The sequence below is a fragment of the Cuculus canorus genome, chromosome 9, assembly GCF_017976375.1.
Source record: "Cuculus canorus isolate bCucCan1 chromosome 9, bCucCan1.pri, whole genome shotgun sequence".
NCBI lineage: Eukaryota > Metazoa > Chordata > Aves > Cuculiformes > Cuculidae > Cuculus > Cuculus canorus.
Genome location: NC_071409.1, coordinates 4,221,841 through 4,239,160, shown reverse-complemented (window position 1 = coordinate 4,239,160; position 17,320 = coordinate 4,221,841). Strand labels below are relative to the sequence as shown.

The following is a 17,320-nucleotide window of genomic DNA, read 5'->3' as shown; positions in this document are numbered from 1 at the left end:
ATTCTGCTCTATGTCAGTTGCCTATTCTGCTGATGCACACTTCTCTGTTTCAGTGTTGCTTAAATTAATTGAAAACATGCTTTCAGTGGTGATGTAGCATCGATCAATATACAGGTTTAACCACTGCTGCTTCATATACGTTTCCACCTAACTGGCCCTTTCTGAACCTTGACTTAACCAAACAGCTTCCACTGGTGGTTTTCTAGAATTAAGGAGCTTGTGGAACTAAGTGATGCCAGACACAAATTGCTTTCACTGAAATATTCCATATGATGGTTTTCAGAAAAGATGGCATAAAGTAGCTGGGACTTATTCAAGGAAGAAGGGTTTTCCTCAAAAAAACACGCAAGATAAGCACTTGTATAGCTTTGGCTAATATGCTAAACTAAAGCTATTTAAAAGACTTTTTTTCAGAGTGGTGTGAAAAATTACAAGTAATATAGTTAAAGTGGACCTTCAGATAATCACTGCCTTACAGGAGTTTCATGGAAGGTGTTTAAATCAAGTCATCCTGCTGTCATTAGAAATCTCAGAGGTTCAGCCTTGAGGAAGGATTTAAAGGCAACACTTCAATAATAATCGGATTAGCAGGACTTGCATAGCCACATGGTATAAAAAAGAGATAAAAGAAACCAGAGTTTGAACTCGACACAAAGAAAGGCAGCGAGCTGTGTGGGGCTGAATCAACACACTGCTGAGACTTTCATTGTGACGACTGCCTAGAGCAGGGATGCCGGCAGATTTCAACGGCTACTGGAAAATGGTCAGCAATGACAATTTTGAGGAGTATCTGAAGGCTCTGGGTAAGGTCCTCTTTGTGTTTCTTTGATAAATAATCAATAAATGCTGTCTTACTCGTTATATGAATCTATTTTTTCTTGTACCGTCATACACAGTTTTTCTGAGAAATATTTTTTTCGGGAATGCACTTTAAGAATTGCCTTATGCAAAACTGGTTTGTCTTAAGCAGCCTCTACTTTTCACCATCTTGAAGTTCACATTAACAGAGATTAAGCTACATAACTCAAAGAAGTAACTGGCAGATTTCAAACTTTAAAAAAAACCCCAACATTTGGGAAAAAAAAGTAAACTTTGCATGTGTCATAACGAGACAATACTGTACTTGATGCAATTTTGCGTGTTTGCATATGGTGTAAAGTGCTAGTATTTCCCTAGGAAGATTGAAGGCCTTATAATATCAACGGTAATTTTTAGGATTCCACATAATCAGAAAATCAAAATAGTAACTTGTTTATATTAAAAGTGTTAGGTTATAAGCTATTTCTTGATGAGAAATTTGGCCTGAAAGATCTGGAAGTTTATTTATCTTTGTTTGGTTTAGTTCTCTGAAGAGCTACAAGCTTCTTTTTGTGGTAGACTTCTGGATTAAAATAATTCTTTTTCTTTTTCAGATGTAAATGTTGCTGTAAGAAAAATAGCAAACTTGCTAAAACCTGACAAAGAAATCCTTCAGAATGGGGATCATATGATCATTAAAACGCTAAGCACTTTTAGAAACTACATCATGGAATTTGATGTAGGAAAGGAGTTTGAGGAGGATTTAGCTGGAGTGGATGATCGCAAATGCATGGTAAGAATTAGAACTGTAACAACAAACCGGAAAAAAAGAATTTTAATAAACTAAGGTCTTTCACAGACCGCATCTCTTGACCATTTTTTATTGCTATTCCTAAAATTATTGCTGCATCTCTCCATTTGCCAAGATGCACACATGGTTTTTAGCATGCTTTCCCATTAAAGGAACACTAATTTTAATCAGAAGCATGAACCAATTTTATCAATGAATGAATAGTAACTTCAATGAAACGTTACTCAGTTATACTGGGATATTTGTTAGTATAAAAGATATTTAGGTTCAGGGTTTCAGAATCTCTTCACTGCCTAATGTTTTACGATAAAGAAAATGCCCTGACTGCAGGGTCAGCCACTGCTCCCCATCTATAAGTGTGGTGAAGAGCTTAGAAATTGCACCTTTTTCTTTCTTATTCTTGTTCTTATGCTCCTTCCCTCAGTGTATTTACTAGAGCAGACACACTAACTGGACCAAAAACTTACTGTAATCGATAAGCAAACACTTAAGACTCCGTCTTATGAGCTCCTTTTGTTTACCAGAGACACAATATTTTCTAACTTATGACTGATAAGTACCAAATAATAGGGAAAAAACTTGAGAATACTGAGTTTTTTCTGTTAGTTTGAAAGCATGACACTTGCAATATCGTACAGTGAAGAAGCTGATAAGCAAAAGAAAATTATCTCAGGAGGAACTACAGAGGAGAGATCACATAAAATTATTAATAGGTTTCCATTCTTAGAAAGGTAGTGCCATTTAAAACCAATACTATTTTCTAGCACTACGATATGCAACTTTGCTTTTACTCTGGTGATGGCAGGAAAGGGAATGACTGTGAATATCAGAAAAAAAGAGCAGCTAGCTAGCAAGTGCCTCAAGTAATCTTCTGTACTCCTCGTTACAGAGGGTAGAAGCATGCTAGAGTGCAGAATACAAAATTCTCAGAAGGGAGAATCAATGTGTATTTGTGTATAGAAAAGTACCCCAATATCGTAAAGCATTTTTGACTGCTGGAAAGCTCTAATCAGGATAATGAGGTCCAGATCCACTGAACAATTATGAGCCCAAAGACTTAGACATAGGTGGCTAAATTTCTGTCGAAGATAGCAATGTTCAGAACATCTGCTCAAGTGCTAAAAATGTCTGAAGTCCTCAGTGGCTGAGTCAGTGAAGTATTGGTTTGTATGTATACAGAACAGTCTCCATCTAAGCTTTCTCTGTACCTAAATGCCATTAAACTCTGTCTAAAGGAGGATTAAAACACCCTTTATATGGCAGAAGGAAGCAATTGTGCTCTGAGACTGTCTAGCATGTACCTGCAATGAGATCTTATAAAATGAGTCAGACAGCCACTATGCTGACAAATTGGATTCGGAAGACATGGAAATGTGACCCTTGTCTAATTCTGCTTTTGAAATCCTGAACAGATTTAACACACAACTCTTAGTTTCCTGGCAGATACCCTAAATATTTCATTACTTGCAATAGGCTACAACTTTCTGCCCTGTTTTGCTAAATTGAGTAGTGGAGGAACATTCCAAATGTTGATCCAGAAAGAAGAAATTAGAGAAAAATATTCTAGTCACCACCACAGCTATTTTATCGGCATGGAATCTAGTTTACCCCCTTTCCAAGGGTTGTCTGTTCAGTGCAAAGTGCTTACAGAGCCTTGGCAGCAGAAGGTATGAGCACCTTCCTGCCTTTTCCAAAACTACCCCAGGGGCAGTAATGACTGACCCTGGCTGTTTGTTTACAATGACTTAGGCACTTAACACCACAAATCACTTTCAGAAATCCTCCATGTCCCTTTATGGCCTCCAACAGCAGGTACCAACAGCTGCTGCATAGCTAAGTTCACTGGTCGCTGGTTTTCTATTTGCCTTGTAGCAATGTATCATTCTTTAGAGTTCAATTTTCTTACTAAAGATTTCTTTCATACATGAGACCTCAGGTTTCTCAAAGGCAAAATGGTACAAGAAACTGTCTTTCTGAAACCACTTCACTCGAAATCTGATAATCATAATGGCAGGCAAAAAGCACTTGTTAAGTAAAAGTATAACTCCAACTGTCCAAAGAAAACCTTGTGAGAGAAGGGTCATGGAGGCCATGCAAGAGATACCGGAGCACTCTCTGAGTCGTGTTATAAAGAACGCCACCATGAGAGCAAAGGTTGAATATCGTTCTTGGTGTTTCCTTTTCTCATCTGCAGCTTGTGAAACCGCATGCCATAAATGACTTAATCATTAATAGTCAAGCTGTGTAATGGGAGAGATTGTGAATCGATTATTGTTACTTATATTATAGACTGAGCAGACCACTGGGCGAGTTTTATCCAAGTAGCTCAAAGTACGAGAAGTACAAAGTAACATGCATAAGACAAATTCCGCATTAACCATTAATCTATATAGCAGAGCAATCATCAGGCGACTAGCAAAAATAACCTCAGAAGTAATTCATCCAATAGCTACAGATCATTTTTTCTTTTAATGAAGAATATATCATCTAACTAGATTTGTTAGCATTTAGGGTTGTTCAATACTTGGCAGTTTGAACTACAAAGGTAAAATGAAAGTTTACCTATTCAGGAGTATCTTTCATTCTTTGCAATGGTACAAGGTGCACATTAGAGAGTGTAGAAAGATATTTAGTACATTAATATTGTATTACAATATTTTTCACATGATGTGAAGTTTGAATTGGACTATGTGATAAAGTTTCTTCTACTATGAAGAGTTTGATCGTGGTATTAATTAACATGTATCAGATGTATACTGTACAAAGACAGAAGTTCAAAGTCAAATGTATAACCATGGCTTTGGTATTTCCTGAACTGAGTATTTGATCCTGCTATGTTTGTTCTCAGTGAGGCTCCAGTCTCATAATGAAATTTCCTCAACTTTAAGGACAAATTCCTTAATCTCTAGTTTGATTAATTTAGTGAGTGTCTCAGGTATTGCATTAAAGTATAAAACCCTGTTTCATGCACATAAAGTTTGCCATGGAAAAAATTTACTGTGCACAGGAGGCAAGGCTTCATTGCAACAACAACCAATTGATAACCGTCTCTGAAAGTATGTCTCATTCATCGCCAGATGATTTTGTCTCCCTTTTTCATCATCAGTAATCAGCTGAGGAAACTTCTGCAATGTGAAATATTTACCAGTAAACATGAGAACGGGGCAGGATCGGACACCAAGCAAAGCAAGCACTATGTGCCTTCACAGTGTATTTGCTTAGTTCATCAGCCAAATGTTTATAAACAAGTTAACTGAAAAAAACTTAACAGCTGAAACACAGGCTGAAGATTTTTCATGTTCCGAGTCTTTGCACCCAATTAATTGAAGCAGATCGAGATAGCTCAGATTAAAAAATTACTTCCATAAAATTTTTGCTTTTCTAATCATTTTGCTGCTAAAGTCAGAGAAAGTTTCTGCATTGTAATTTTTCTCTGCTATTCAAGCATGTGAATGATACTGCTTTGCTTTAGCTCATGCTATCCAGAATGAAACCATCTTTTGAGAGAGACTAAGGGCAAGTGAGCTGTTTAAAAAATCAAGGATGTTCTAAATAAAGAACAGCAGAATTTCTTGGATAACTGAAAGCAGCGTTAGATGCATTAGAAGTCACTATTTGGCTAAGCGAGTGAAGGATGCCGCAGTAATTCAGTATTCTTAGGTACAGTAATTTTCTTCTTGCATTAAAACAGGAAAGGAAATGACAATGACCAGAGAACAGTAAACAGATAAAAGAGTGAGAATTTTAAGCCAAAGGTGGGAAATTGTTCATGTTAACCATTTAGTTAACCAAACCAGAACATAAGTAAAATATAACCACGGATAAGTTATCAGATGGGTGTTTAGGGTTTCATTATCAGAGTTAATACAACTTTTGATCAGAGATAAGACTTGCTGGGGTGGCATAAGGTGAAGGGGATTTGAGAGTTGTAGAATTCATGCATCAGATCTATCATACACGTTGCCATATGAAGTTTCTTCCTGAAATGATGTGGTCATTTAATGTATGTCAGTCACATAAGGATTGCTTATAGGCACCTGACCAATCCTTCTGTCTCACAAACCAACGTTAGTTCCATGTGCCCTATCCTAGTGAATGGAGGTAAATTGTTTGTCACTGGTCATGGCTCTTTTAAATAACAAATAGGTCTAATTCCTCTCTAGTTTGTAAGCACAAATAACAAAATTTAGTTGTTCTGGAAATAATTTGATTTATACTGCTGAAAGGTCAAAATAAAGCCCAGTTATAAAATTAGATGGCTCATGAAGCTTATTTAACAATTTAGGCAGGGTTCCTCTGTTCCACAAATGGAATTCTCAGCTGTTAATCTGGTTTAGAGTAGGCATTGGAATAAAGACTTTGATGCCAGAAAAACAACAACCAACAAATGACATTCCAATACTCGGAATTTCAGTAGGAATCCCCCACAGGGTGATAAGATTCAAAATAAATTGTTCCTATTCTAGTGAGATACAAGATCAGCAATTTGTCATAACTTGATCCCTCTGATTTAACTGTCTGGTTTTTCAAATGCTGTCCTTTTCTTTTTGGCTCGTAAGTAGTTTGCCACAAACTCTGTTGGAAAATGCTTTGTTCTGAAATGCCTGTTGGTTTATGGCATTGCCTGTGTGCATATACCAGTCTTCTTTCAAATCTAGTGCCCTCCCTCTCTGCAGTACTGTAATTTCCCCAGCTCCTTGTTGGAATAATCTCTGACTCTGGGGGTTTAATTAAAAGGAGGTCATCTTCATGTAGTTTTCTGTTGATACTTGTGACCTTTAATGAACTGCTGTCCACAAGTGAAGAACAGTCCTCCAGTCAACCCCTCTGAGGCGCCAGAGAACACAGGTCCACTCTTAGATCTGTCTTGGGCTCTCTAAAACTCTGGGTCATTCAGTCTCTGTTCCTCCGTAAAGAGGAGCTGTTTCCTTTTTTCTGCCTTGTTTCACTCTCACGCTATTTTGGCATTACTGCTCATTACCCATAAGTGATACGCTCAGTACATTTGTGCAATAATATCAAATGAGATCTCTAGAATTTTTCTTACATAATTTAAGATGTCATTAACTCCAAATCTTGAAGTGCTGGATTCATATCTAAAACCCAAGACTGACTAAGCTTTGAGGAAGTTATTCATAAAACCACTGCTAACATACTGAAGCATTGGGGAGGAGGTGGGATTGGGTGGGCTCAGCATTTCAGTTTTTGTGAACTCTAAAAAGCTCAGAGAATAATGAATGCAGAAAGTGCAATCAGAAAGAATGATCTGAAACCCTTATAACCAGATTTAACAAATCCAATTTTGAATGACAAACCATTAGTGTTCCGTACGATTGCATCTTGCTAAAATTACACAGATGATAAATCAATTATACACATCAATTTAAACAATAAGCATCTTACAATTGATTCTGATCCTTGCACAAAGTGAATTGGATATCATAGTGTCATGGTATAGTTTGGGTTGGAAGGGACCTTAAAGATCATCCAGTTCCAACCCCCCTGCCATGGGCAGGGACACCTCCCACTGGCTCAGGCTGCCCAAGGCCCATCCAACCTGGCCTTGAACACCTCCAGAGATGGAGCAGCCACAACCTCCCTGGGCAACCTGGGCCAGGGCCTCACCACTCTCATCGTGAAGAAATTCCTCCTAATGTCCAGTCTAAATCTTCCCCTCTCCGGTTTATACCCATTCCCCCTGGTCCTATCCCCACAAGCCTTTACAAATAGACCCTCTCCAGCTTTCCTGTAGCCCCTTCAGGTACTGGAAGGTCGCTATAAGGTCTCCTCAGAGCCTTCTCTTCTCCAGGCTGAACAACCCCAACTCTCTCAGCCCGTCCTCGTATGGGAAATGCTCCAGCCCTCCGATCATCTTTTTAGCCCTTCTCTGGACCTGTTCCAACAGCTCCATGTCCTTTTTACATTGAGGATACCAGAACTGGATGCAGTATTCCAGACGAGGTCTCACAAGAGTGGAATAGAGGGGCAAAATCACTTCCCTCGACCTGCTGGCCACACTGCTTCTGATGCAGCCCAGAATACAGTTGGCCTTCTGATATGGTGTTTTGTACTTTTTTATGGCATAGGTTATCCACAAGTCTTCCTATTTTTGTATTCTCTCTATACAACTGTATTTCTGTAAGGAAAAAAAAAAAACAACCCCACCATTCCTAAGAAATAAAACATTAGGCACCTTCCAAAATATTGATTCTACTCCTTCTCCCATGTACTGTCACCTGCATAGCCTGGAGCTTTGGCACATGTGCTGTTCTGCTCCCTGGCACATGTCTCCAGCCATTGCTTTGCTTCATTGCTCTTGTCAGCAAGGATTGAAAATAGGGAATTTGAACACTTAAGATCTGATTCTTTCTGACAGTAGCTTACCATTTGATCTAAAATTTATCAATCCAGTCCCAAGCCCCTTTGTTAGCAATGGATACTGACAATCATAGAAGCAAAATACTGCTCCTAGAAGTGTCTCGTCTTTTGACTACCGTGAAGTTCAGCCTGCTTATCGGGTAGGAACAGAATGACCACACTACAACCACCTTTCAGTAACAATCTGAGCAGGTTTGTAATGGCATGAAAGCATTTCAGAGTCCTGTAGCTACAGATAGCTACTCTGAGACATCCCATCTGCCGGTTCCACAAGCAACTCAGAAGTGAGTTGCGTTGTACAACCAACTCCTTCCTGTGAGTTAACTTCAGGAGTTCTGTTGCTGCAAGGCTAAAAACAGCAATGATGAAATGGGAGTTAAGATTTATTACGTGCTTCTGCAGGGCTGAATGGAAGTTAGTTAGGGAAGGAAAGGCTGGTGTAGTCTTTCTGATCTGACATAGCTACAGGATGGCTAAACATGAACAGCCTTTGTCTAGCAACAGCATCTGAGATAAAGCCCAGGGATTCTGCCACTAGTTTTTCTGTTGGGTCAGTAGTTGTTTTCTTGGTAGTTTATCTGTCTGTCACCAACCTGCCAAACACAGATTTGATGAGATAAAAGGAGATGGTGGATGGAGAGATGACAAACCCTGAAGGTGGTTGCAGGCCTTCTGTTAGCAGTGTGCAGCATGCATCCTACACAGAAGGTCATAGCTACTGACTCCGACATTACAGAATGCCCCTTCACAGTTACATTAGATTTGGAGGGGTGATATCAACATTAGTTTCTTCCATCAGCACTTCATTTGATGAAAATTTCCCCTACACACTGCTTATCAGAGGGTTTTATATCACTTTGATACGTAGAATGGATGAAAATGCTGTATCTTGAGATGCTATTAAATATCTTGTTGGCTATATTGCTATGTTTGACCAAGAATTCTAGACTATTTTCTTTGTTATTTGAAAACACAATATAGGACCCAACTCAAATTGGATTTTCCTATGTCATTTGACCTAATAAATTACTTTCTATTGTTTAATCCTTCTTAAATCATAATTACAGTTGTAAAATGACTGTTCATTCTAATAAGCAAAGAATTACTGGCTTGAGATGGAGCACAGATCATGTCAAACAGTTTTAGAGCACTGCAGTCATTTGCTGCGCCGTAATATAGAGACAATGTTTTGAAGGGAAGCAGAAGAAAAACAGAACTGGTACTGTTGTATTTCTCCTGAAGATGGGAAATCGATAACATACTTCTGATGAAAGGGGGTAGCTGCAATTCATATTTGTAAATGCAATATAGTATGAACAAAAGATATTCATAGACTACTTTTGAAAGCAAAGTAGTTACTTTTTTCATTCATCTGTAAAATGCATTACGTATCTTCAGCTGTAGAGCACATAGCACAAGCAGGCACATTAGGAACAGCCAACATCGGAATGAGAAACATTGTGCAGAGCCAGCATCAAATGTTTTTGCAGTTAGACTTCATTGGGAAATGCAAAGTTCTATGATAAAATAGTTTGTTTGATGAATATTTCAGTGAATTAGAAATGTCAGTGTCTCTGGCTGGGGGTCAGTATGACCTGCCAGTAGAAGCTGGAGGTAATATCTGTTGTAATCCTCAAAAACTTCCTACTATTACTGCCACTAGAGAAAGTGCAAATACATAGTCAATAGATTTGTTTTGTCTTTACTAAATATTTCATTTAAAAAATCTACCTTGTCTCACGACTGAAAGCAATTATAAGAATATTTTAGTTAGCATTTGTTCTCACTTTAATTTTCAGGAAGATGGTGTTGCTATACACATGTATTTAAATCTTCATAACACAAAGAGATTAAAACACTAACAAAAGTATTTGAATGAACAAGTAATAAAGGAATATATCTAAGTATGCAAAAATAGTGTAAGACTACAGAAATCATATCATAAGGCTGAAAGAAATATGGACCTTTTTTGTGTTCTCAGGTTTCAAAAGCTTCTTCATCTCCCAGAGGAGCTCCATTCTCTATTATTACACTTCAAGAACAAAGAGTATAGAGTCCAAAAGATGTGTAATATTGGTGGTTAGAATTATTGGTAAAGGTTAAATTGAGGCAAGACCCACTCTATTTGTCTTACTCCATCAACTTTCCTTGTGCTCCTTCAGTGTTTTTGATCACACTATCAACTAATGGCATTAATCACTATTTTCTATGGAAATTTCCTACAGAATTCTATGCATTTGACCTAAGAAGTATTGATCTTAGGTTTAAGAATGGTCAGGTAGCAAGTAAGCAAAATCTAAGCATGCTTATGATGAACTACATTCTATATTGCCTAGTTGAAATGAAGTCTTCTGTTTATCCTACAAGTAGTGCAAGATGCCCAGGAAGGCGGGAGCCTTCAGATTTAGAGAAATTCTACATTTTCATCTAGTTGACTGTTAAGGAAACTGCAGGTTTCCAGTGTCCTCAAAGTTTGTCTGCTTCTCTTTCTCTTGCTTTTGGAGGAAGATGAAGGATAGGAACTGCCTGCCTGAGGATGCTGTGCTCACCAAATCCTGGCAAATATTCTTAGACATTCCAGAAAGGAGGCAGTAGCCCAGTCTCTGTAATCAGGCCAGCCTTAGGTAATGCTATTAGCAAAATGGGGGAAAACAAGGTTCATTATAAAAGCTTACTTTTCTATGAAAAGTCGCATTATATAAAAGGTAAAGCATTTCTTTATCTTGATAGTTGGTGCGTGCCAGGAAAGGAAAAGAACAGCAACTGAACGTTCATGGAGAACTGCCTTATGAGTCTATTCAAGGGATTGACTCCTAATTATAGAATGACCACATCCTGGTCCAGTCTTTAAAAACAAACCTTTGCTCTTATAGACAACAAGAGACCATATTTACCAACATTTGACCTATAGTTGTATTTTTGAAATATTATTCTGTTCTGACTCAGATACTTGGAAATGTTCTAAGGCACGCGTTGCTGTATCTTAGCTGTTGCTAAAGGGTGGACTATTAGTGCAGATACGACAGCCATGGCAACCCCAGCCTCAACTGACATTCAACTTATGTCTCAGTAGAGATACTTGGAATGGAAAAACTTATTTCAGTTACATGAGAAATTTCTATCACCTGCTTTAGTTGTGTCTTTTATTATAAGACATTAGAGTTTGACTTAAAGAAAGAAAAGTTAAAAATGCTACTGATTAATTTTACTGTCATAAAGGGGTTGTTCCTCCTAACAGAGAACAGGATGTTATGTTCTCCTGCAATATAATTTGTCCTTTATAGCCTTCACAGCAAAATAGCCACATATAAAAATCAGAAACCGCATGGTTTACTCATATCCCTTCATTACTTACATTTCTTGTAGAAGATGATAACTGAGAATACTGGCTGATAAAAACATCTTTGTTAACACTCTGTGGTATTAAACTCCTTGTAGATATCACTAAATTGCCAAAATCAACATCTAATCTTGACTGGGAAAACAAGAAAGCCAGAGAAAAAAAGTGTGGTGTTTTCTAGGATAAAACAATTTCAGTTACCCTTGGAGGCTGAAAAGGTAACAATTCCTTGTGCTGCTACAATCATTTCTCCCTTGCCCCAAGTGCACTAAGCTAGCAAATAGTAGCAAAGCTAATAACTTTCACAACTGACTTTCAACAGCAGAAGCACTAATAAAGTTGAATCTCACTTTATTGGTGGCGTATTGCCTTTGAATTCACAGACAAGCCCACAAAATTTGACTATGAATGATTGAACTATGCTGAGCTAATGGTCATGAAATAAAAATAAGTGTAGTTACTAAGCAAAGTTGCACATACAAATGCTTCATTCCAAAATATCCATCACGTCTACAAGTCATTGGTAGAAATAATGTTCATTTTCTGCTATATTCATTTTTTAAACTCATCAGAAAGTCTTAGATATGTTAACTTATAAATGGAACATTTTTCTTTGACTAGTAGCATTTGTTATCTTCTGGACATCTACAGATTCGAAACATACATATGGAAGAGGATATAAACTGTGACAACCACATTAACTACAGCTTTAACCAAATGTGTTGTTACTGCCTGCTTTAGCATTTTGTACAGTAAAAGGATATGGACTTTTTAAAATGTTATCTAGTACTTTGTTTAAATGCATCATTTTGCAAAGGCAAACAGAAGAATTTGTGAATGCATTTTCCATATCAGAGAGATTTTTAGCAAGGACATATGAATATGTCTTTCAGAGACCCCATACAGTGCAAAGAGACTATAAGGGATCAATAACAATGCCTTGCTTATGATTATCTGTGCTGGCACTCCTTCTAGTGATTCATTTTCCATGCTTGTTTAGTCTAAAACTTCCCAGGGGTGGAGACTGCTGGCTGCACTCATTTAAAGATAGTGGCTATCACTGCTATCATTTAAGAATTAATTGTTTGTGGCATCCACGAATTACATAATTAGGGCTGTGTAGTTCTTGAATGTTGAACCGATTTTAGTTCACAGAATGACAAATACGGGCTGACTTCTTTCCCTAGAACCTACATGGGGTGGATGCAGTAAGCTTTCCTATAATGACAGATCAGAATTCATCTTGTCTCCATATTTGACTACTCATACAGTGAGTGAAGGCAGTGGCTGAAGACTTCTACAAGGTAGACAGTAATTCCATACCTAGTCCTTGGATTCACTTCAGACAAGCTGGTGTAAAAGCCATGTGCTATAATTGATGATAAACTGTTCTCATGGAGCTCAAAATGTCACTGTTCTGCCCCTTCTCTCTTTAAACATTCTACAGAGAATTGCTTTCTTTATCTTAGGGAGAAGTGAAGGACCAATTATCAGTAAAGACCAACACAGTAACAAGCCGTAGGATGCACCTTCATACATTTAATAGTTTTATCAATTTAGTTCTGCTGAACTACTCAGGATAGCAGCAGCGTTCACAAAAGTTGAATCCTGCAACTCCTTACTCGCACTCTTACTCTGCCAGTTCTGGCTCAGGTTCTCCAGCTACAATTACACGAAGCGGGATGCTGGCAAAGGTACCAATCTGCTGATAATTCCAAACTGCTCTGCCTGATGATGGAAGGCAGATTAAGACATGGGGGAAAAACAGTTCAGGATTTAAAAGTTCTTCCATAGCTGCCAGTAGGGGGGTACTTTTTTCAGGTAGAGCAGCCGGGGAATCCTTCTTACAGTGGAAAAACCAAAGTGAATCTCAAGTTTTCGGCTCCTTTTGAAAATACAGTGTGGGGTCACCCATCCGTTCTACTGCTTTATTTGTTCAGCAGGGAGGGAGGAGTGTACTCTTACACAATGATTCTTATGGTACTTTTTGCTTGCATTTAAATAGCTTTATCTCATCCTTCCAGGTTTTGGCAAGCAGCTGGGCAGCAACTTTCCATTTAAGCTCATTTCTTTTGTAATTATCCTAAGTGTTACAACACTCTATAATTCTTTTTATGAGACGCATTAACCTTGTATTATATTAGAGAGAAGTTTTTCTTTAAAGAAACAAATCACAGTATCAGAGAATACGACAGTAACTCTGCACATATCTATTTTGTTAGACCACCGTATCTTGGGATGGTGATAAGCTGCTTTGTGTACAGAATGGAGAAAAAGAAGGTCGTGGTTGGACCCAGTGGATTGAAGGAGATGAAATGCACCTGGTAAGATCATGTAACAGGTTTTAAATGCCACTCTATTAAAATGGTTAGATGTAATGCACAGGTTGTGTGCTTTCTTATGTTGGCTTGCTTTGACATAATTAAGTATTGGTTCAGCATTTTACTTGTTTCTAAAGCAAGAGTTTCATTTGGAGCCGCTAGGCTTTTATGTTTCTTACAAAGACTGCCTGATTTCAAAGCAGACCTCTTTCTGTGCTGTCTGTCCAGATATACCAGGGTAGAAAGTTTATGCTGAGGAAGACATTGAACAGAAAGTCCTTCATGCACTCTGTGAAGTACGCAGTATGGAGCTGGTGAAATTATGCATCCAACAATAAGCCATAAGGGGAAAATATGCCACTGTTCTTTTAAAATAATTACAGGCCAGTCTGCATTAGAGCCTGGAGAATTAAAACAGCAATTATGTTTTTGAAATGTCATGTTCTTTCAGATCGTTGTTTTTATCTTTCCAAGTTAACAGGACCTGAAAGAAATTGCCTATTCTTTTCTCACATAGCTCTTTATAGCATCCTCACTCTCTCATCAATGTGGGTAAAAGGCAATCTTCCTGCTGAAATAATGAAATCCAGTCTCCATTTCTGCTCACTGTTCAGTACTATGAGCATTCAGAAATCTACATGATTATGCTCCAAATATTCATACCAGTAGCAGAGTTACAAAATCTTTGCAAAAGTACCCTGAACACCTTATTACTGAACACACTTTTCAGAAAATGCTGGAAGTCCCAGAAACCAGTTCAGGAAAGGAAGGTCTATAACAGATCTTAGCATCTGGACTACATACTCGATGTAATGCAGGTAGGGAGAAAGTTACTGCATAATCAATCACTTCATAGCTGAGGTCACAGGCTTACTGAAAGCAGAGGGAAGCAATAAAAAGAAAACTCCAGAATGCATTCCTGTGCATGCATATGCCCTCTCTCTATACACGAACACACTACAGTATTTGCACACTACTTCCCGGCTTCACAACAGTTGGTGCCTGACGCCAGCATCAGCCCTTTCCGATTCTCTGCTGGCCAACAGGCTGCAATTAGCCATACAATATCTGGTCTAGAAGCTCAATTTACACCTTGCTGCACTCAGTCATGCACATAGGTGCACTCATCTGCACATATATGAAGCAACAGCACCACTTGCTCTTGAATTTGTCTGTACTGGCATCCTGCTTTCTGTGCCTTGTCAGCTCCACAATCATTTTCTCTCCCCAGCACCAATTCCTTCAGCCCCAGGTTCTGCCATCCATACTTGGACTCATGCTCTCACCTCACAACCAAGCCAGGGACCTCTTTCTATACCTGACCTAGCCAAGAGTTCGATTTTACTAGTCATAAATTCAGATTCAATTGCTGAAACATGCGTCCAGTGCCACTTTAAGTACCTTGAGACAACCTGGCTGATCTGAGGCTGTTTTTCAGAAGCTGTAAAGAGTCCTGTATCTCACCTGCCAGCTCATGCAGACATCCATGCACTTATTGGCACTTGTACAATTCATCACAACCAGTCTCTCACGTACACAACAGCCAGTACAAAGTTACTTCACGCAAAGGAAGTAACGAAGTATTTTTGAAGCTAGTCCTCAATATTTCAATGTTTTCACTTTCTATATTTCATGAACTTCAAAAGAGATCCTCTGTTTCTCGTTAATGTAACTTCTTCCATCAAACATACAGTAAAGGGTCCCATTTAGTATCTTTTTTTTGACCAGCTAAGATTACTAGGTCTTGTTCTCTTGAGAGCCCTTTGATACAATGGGCAGCTACCTCTAAAAAATTGATACTTCGATAGCTTTATGATCCTATTGAACTTTACACAATGAGCCAAGTGTTAATTTAATTCTTTCCGCAGTTCTGTAGAGAGTAGTACGACGTTGCTTGGTAGTTTATTGCCTACTATTTTCTCCATTTCACTCTATGATCTGTACTTCTTAGTTCTTTTTCTTCCTTAGATACTATTTTAGGTGAGTGACTTATTTTACCATTCTCCATTTCCTTTTGAGTAACATTGCCCTTTTCTATTGTATTGATTGCTTCTGCTCTGTAGGTTTTTATCACTGTCAGCTGATCTCTCAGCCCTTATTGCACACTCCCTCTTCCGGGTAACCTATATGTAAGGCAAACAAAACAGACCCTGACTAAAATCACTGTATTAATCACTTGTTTCATCAATTCATCATGAAACACTTTCTCTTACTAGGAACTAGCAACATATGCCAATAAGGTTATTGACTCAGCGTAAGGTGTTTTTAATTGTATCTTTTAATTATATTTTCTTTTTAGGAAATAAGAGTGTGTGGAGTCAAGTGTAAGCAGGTCTTTAAGAAGGTGCAGTGAGCCAAATGCTGATACAGAAGTGAAGAACAGTAGGATTTGCAGACTTGCCACCCAATCTCCAAATGCTACTAATGAACATCATCAGTGACAAGAGCAAACACAGAAATGAAGATCACAGTAGAATTGTATAGTTAGAATAAAATATTTTTAATAAATCATTTTAAAGAAATAACTGCAAACAGAACTATTTTTAGAAATGCCAATTAAAGATCCTAAACAGTGTAAGTCTGTGTGTACCATATTTCTCGACTACACCAAAGTAGGACTGTTTAGTATAAAACAAGATACTGGAGTTTGAGACCTTGTAAGCTACTTTTTTACTTACAATGGAAATCACCCTTCCATAGCCTTAGCAAGGTGCCTTCAGGTAGTCTTGTTTTCTGATGCCGAATTGTAGTTGTAGGGAAAGGAATGAGAGCTCTAGCATTTGGCTTACACTTAATTGCTGATTTTACTGAAGCCAGCGAGAATTTACCATCAGCTCCAATGGAGCAGTACTTTCACCAAAAAATAAAACTCTGATTTCTCAACATAAGCAAAGATGTGAATCAATAGCCTGAAAAAAAACAGTACTTAGAGAAGCATGGCCAAAGGGCAATTCTTTTCTAAACTCTTTAGCCAACAGCCGCTCATTCATTTCTTTTTTCTGGAGAAGCTAATAGTAAGATCGCTGCTGGAAACTGTGTGTAATTGCAGACGCATCGCACAAAAGAGATGACTTAGACTTGCTCTGTACAATACAATTTACAGATTCTTTTACAACCCATTCTAATCATCATGTTCTCAGGCTGGTTGTGTGTAACAAACCATTGGGCTAGCAGTTTCCAACACTGATTGAATCCCTAGTTATATTAATAGTAATTTGCAAACCAAATTTTCTTATTTTCAATCTATCAACACTCCGCACATACAATTAGCAACACTACTTCGTATCGAGTTCAACAAGACACAATGACACCGGGTGCCTGTTTGCATCAGACCTTTAGCACATGACACAGTATTACAAGTGTCTCCGGTAACAACGGTTATCAGCAACTTAATCAGAGGTTGCTGTGACACAGTCTGAGATGTTCGGAAGTGGAAACATGCTTTTCCCTATTCCGCTGCAGCCCCTGCGCATAGCTTTGCTTTTGCTTTCTTTGGGAACCCAGCACTGAGGCTGGCAGAAATTCTAGGCGTTCATGATGTAAACGGCAACAAACGCCACCATTCTCTAATAACCAGAGGCAGTTTTAAAATACACGATATTATTAAGCCTGTTTAGAAAAGCTACAGCTTCATCTAACATGAAGAAATGGAGGTTCGGAAACAGTCATTGT

The 17,320-nt window shown here is 38.3% G+C and overlaps 2 protein-coding genes across 3 annotated transcripts in view; one reads left to right on the top strand and one right to left on the bottom strand.

The window, feature by feature from the left end:
- The window catches only part of CLSTN2 (calsyntenin 2), a 558,864-nt gene that overhangs the window by 497,386 nt on the left and 44,158 nt on the right, over positions 1-17,320 (bottom strand). The gene's annotated exons all lie outside the window — the stretch shown is intronic.
- Positions 637-16,162, top strand: RBP1 (retinol binding protein 1). The gene is made up of 4 exons (XM_009568943.2): positions 637-803; positions 1,413-1,591; positions 13,550-13,651; positions 15,948-16,162. Exons 1-4 carry the CDS (start codon positions 731-733, stop codon positions 15,999-16,001), a joined length of 408 nt encoding a protein of 135 aa, XP_009567238.1. The 5' UTR covers positions 637-730; the 3' UTR covers positions 16,002-16,162.

Excerpts from the sequence above, each read along its gene's own strand:
- RBP1 (XM_009568943.2), top strand. The coding sequence starts at position 731 with ATGCCGGCAGATTTCAACGGCTACTGGAAAATGGTCAGCAATGACAAT. Across the intron at positions 804-1,412 it reads GGAGTATCTGAAGGCTCTGG|ATGTAAATGTTGCTGTAAGA; the intron begins GTAAGGTCCTCT and ends TTTCTTTTTCAG. Across the intron at positions 1,592-13,549 it reads TGGATGATCGCAAATGCATG|ACCACCGTATCTTGGGATGG; the intron begins GTAAGAATTAGA and ends CTATTTTGTTAG.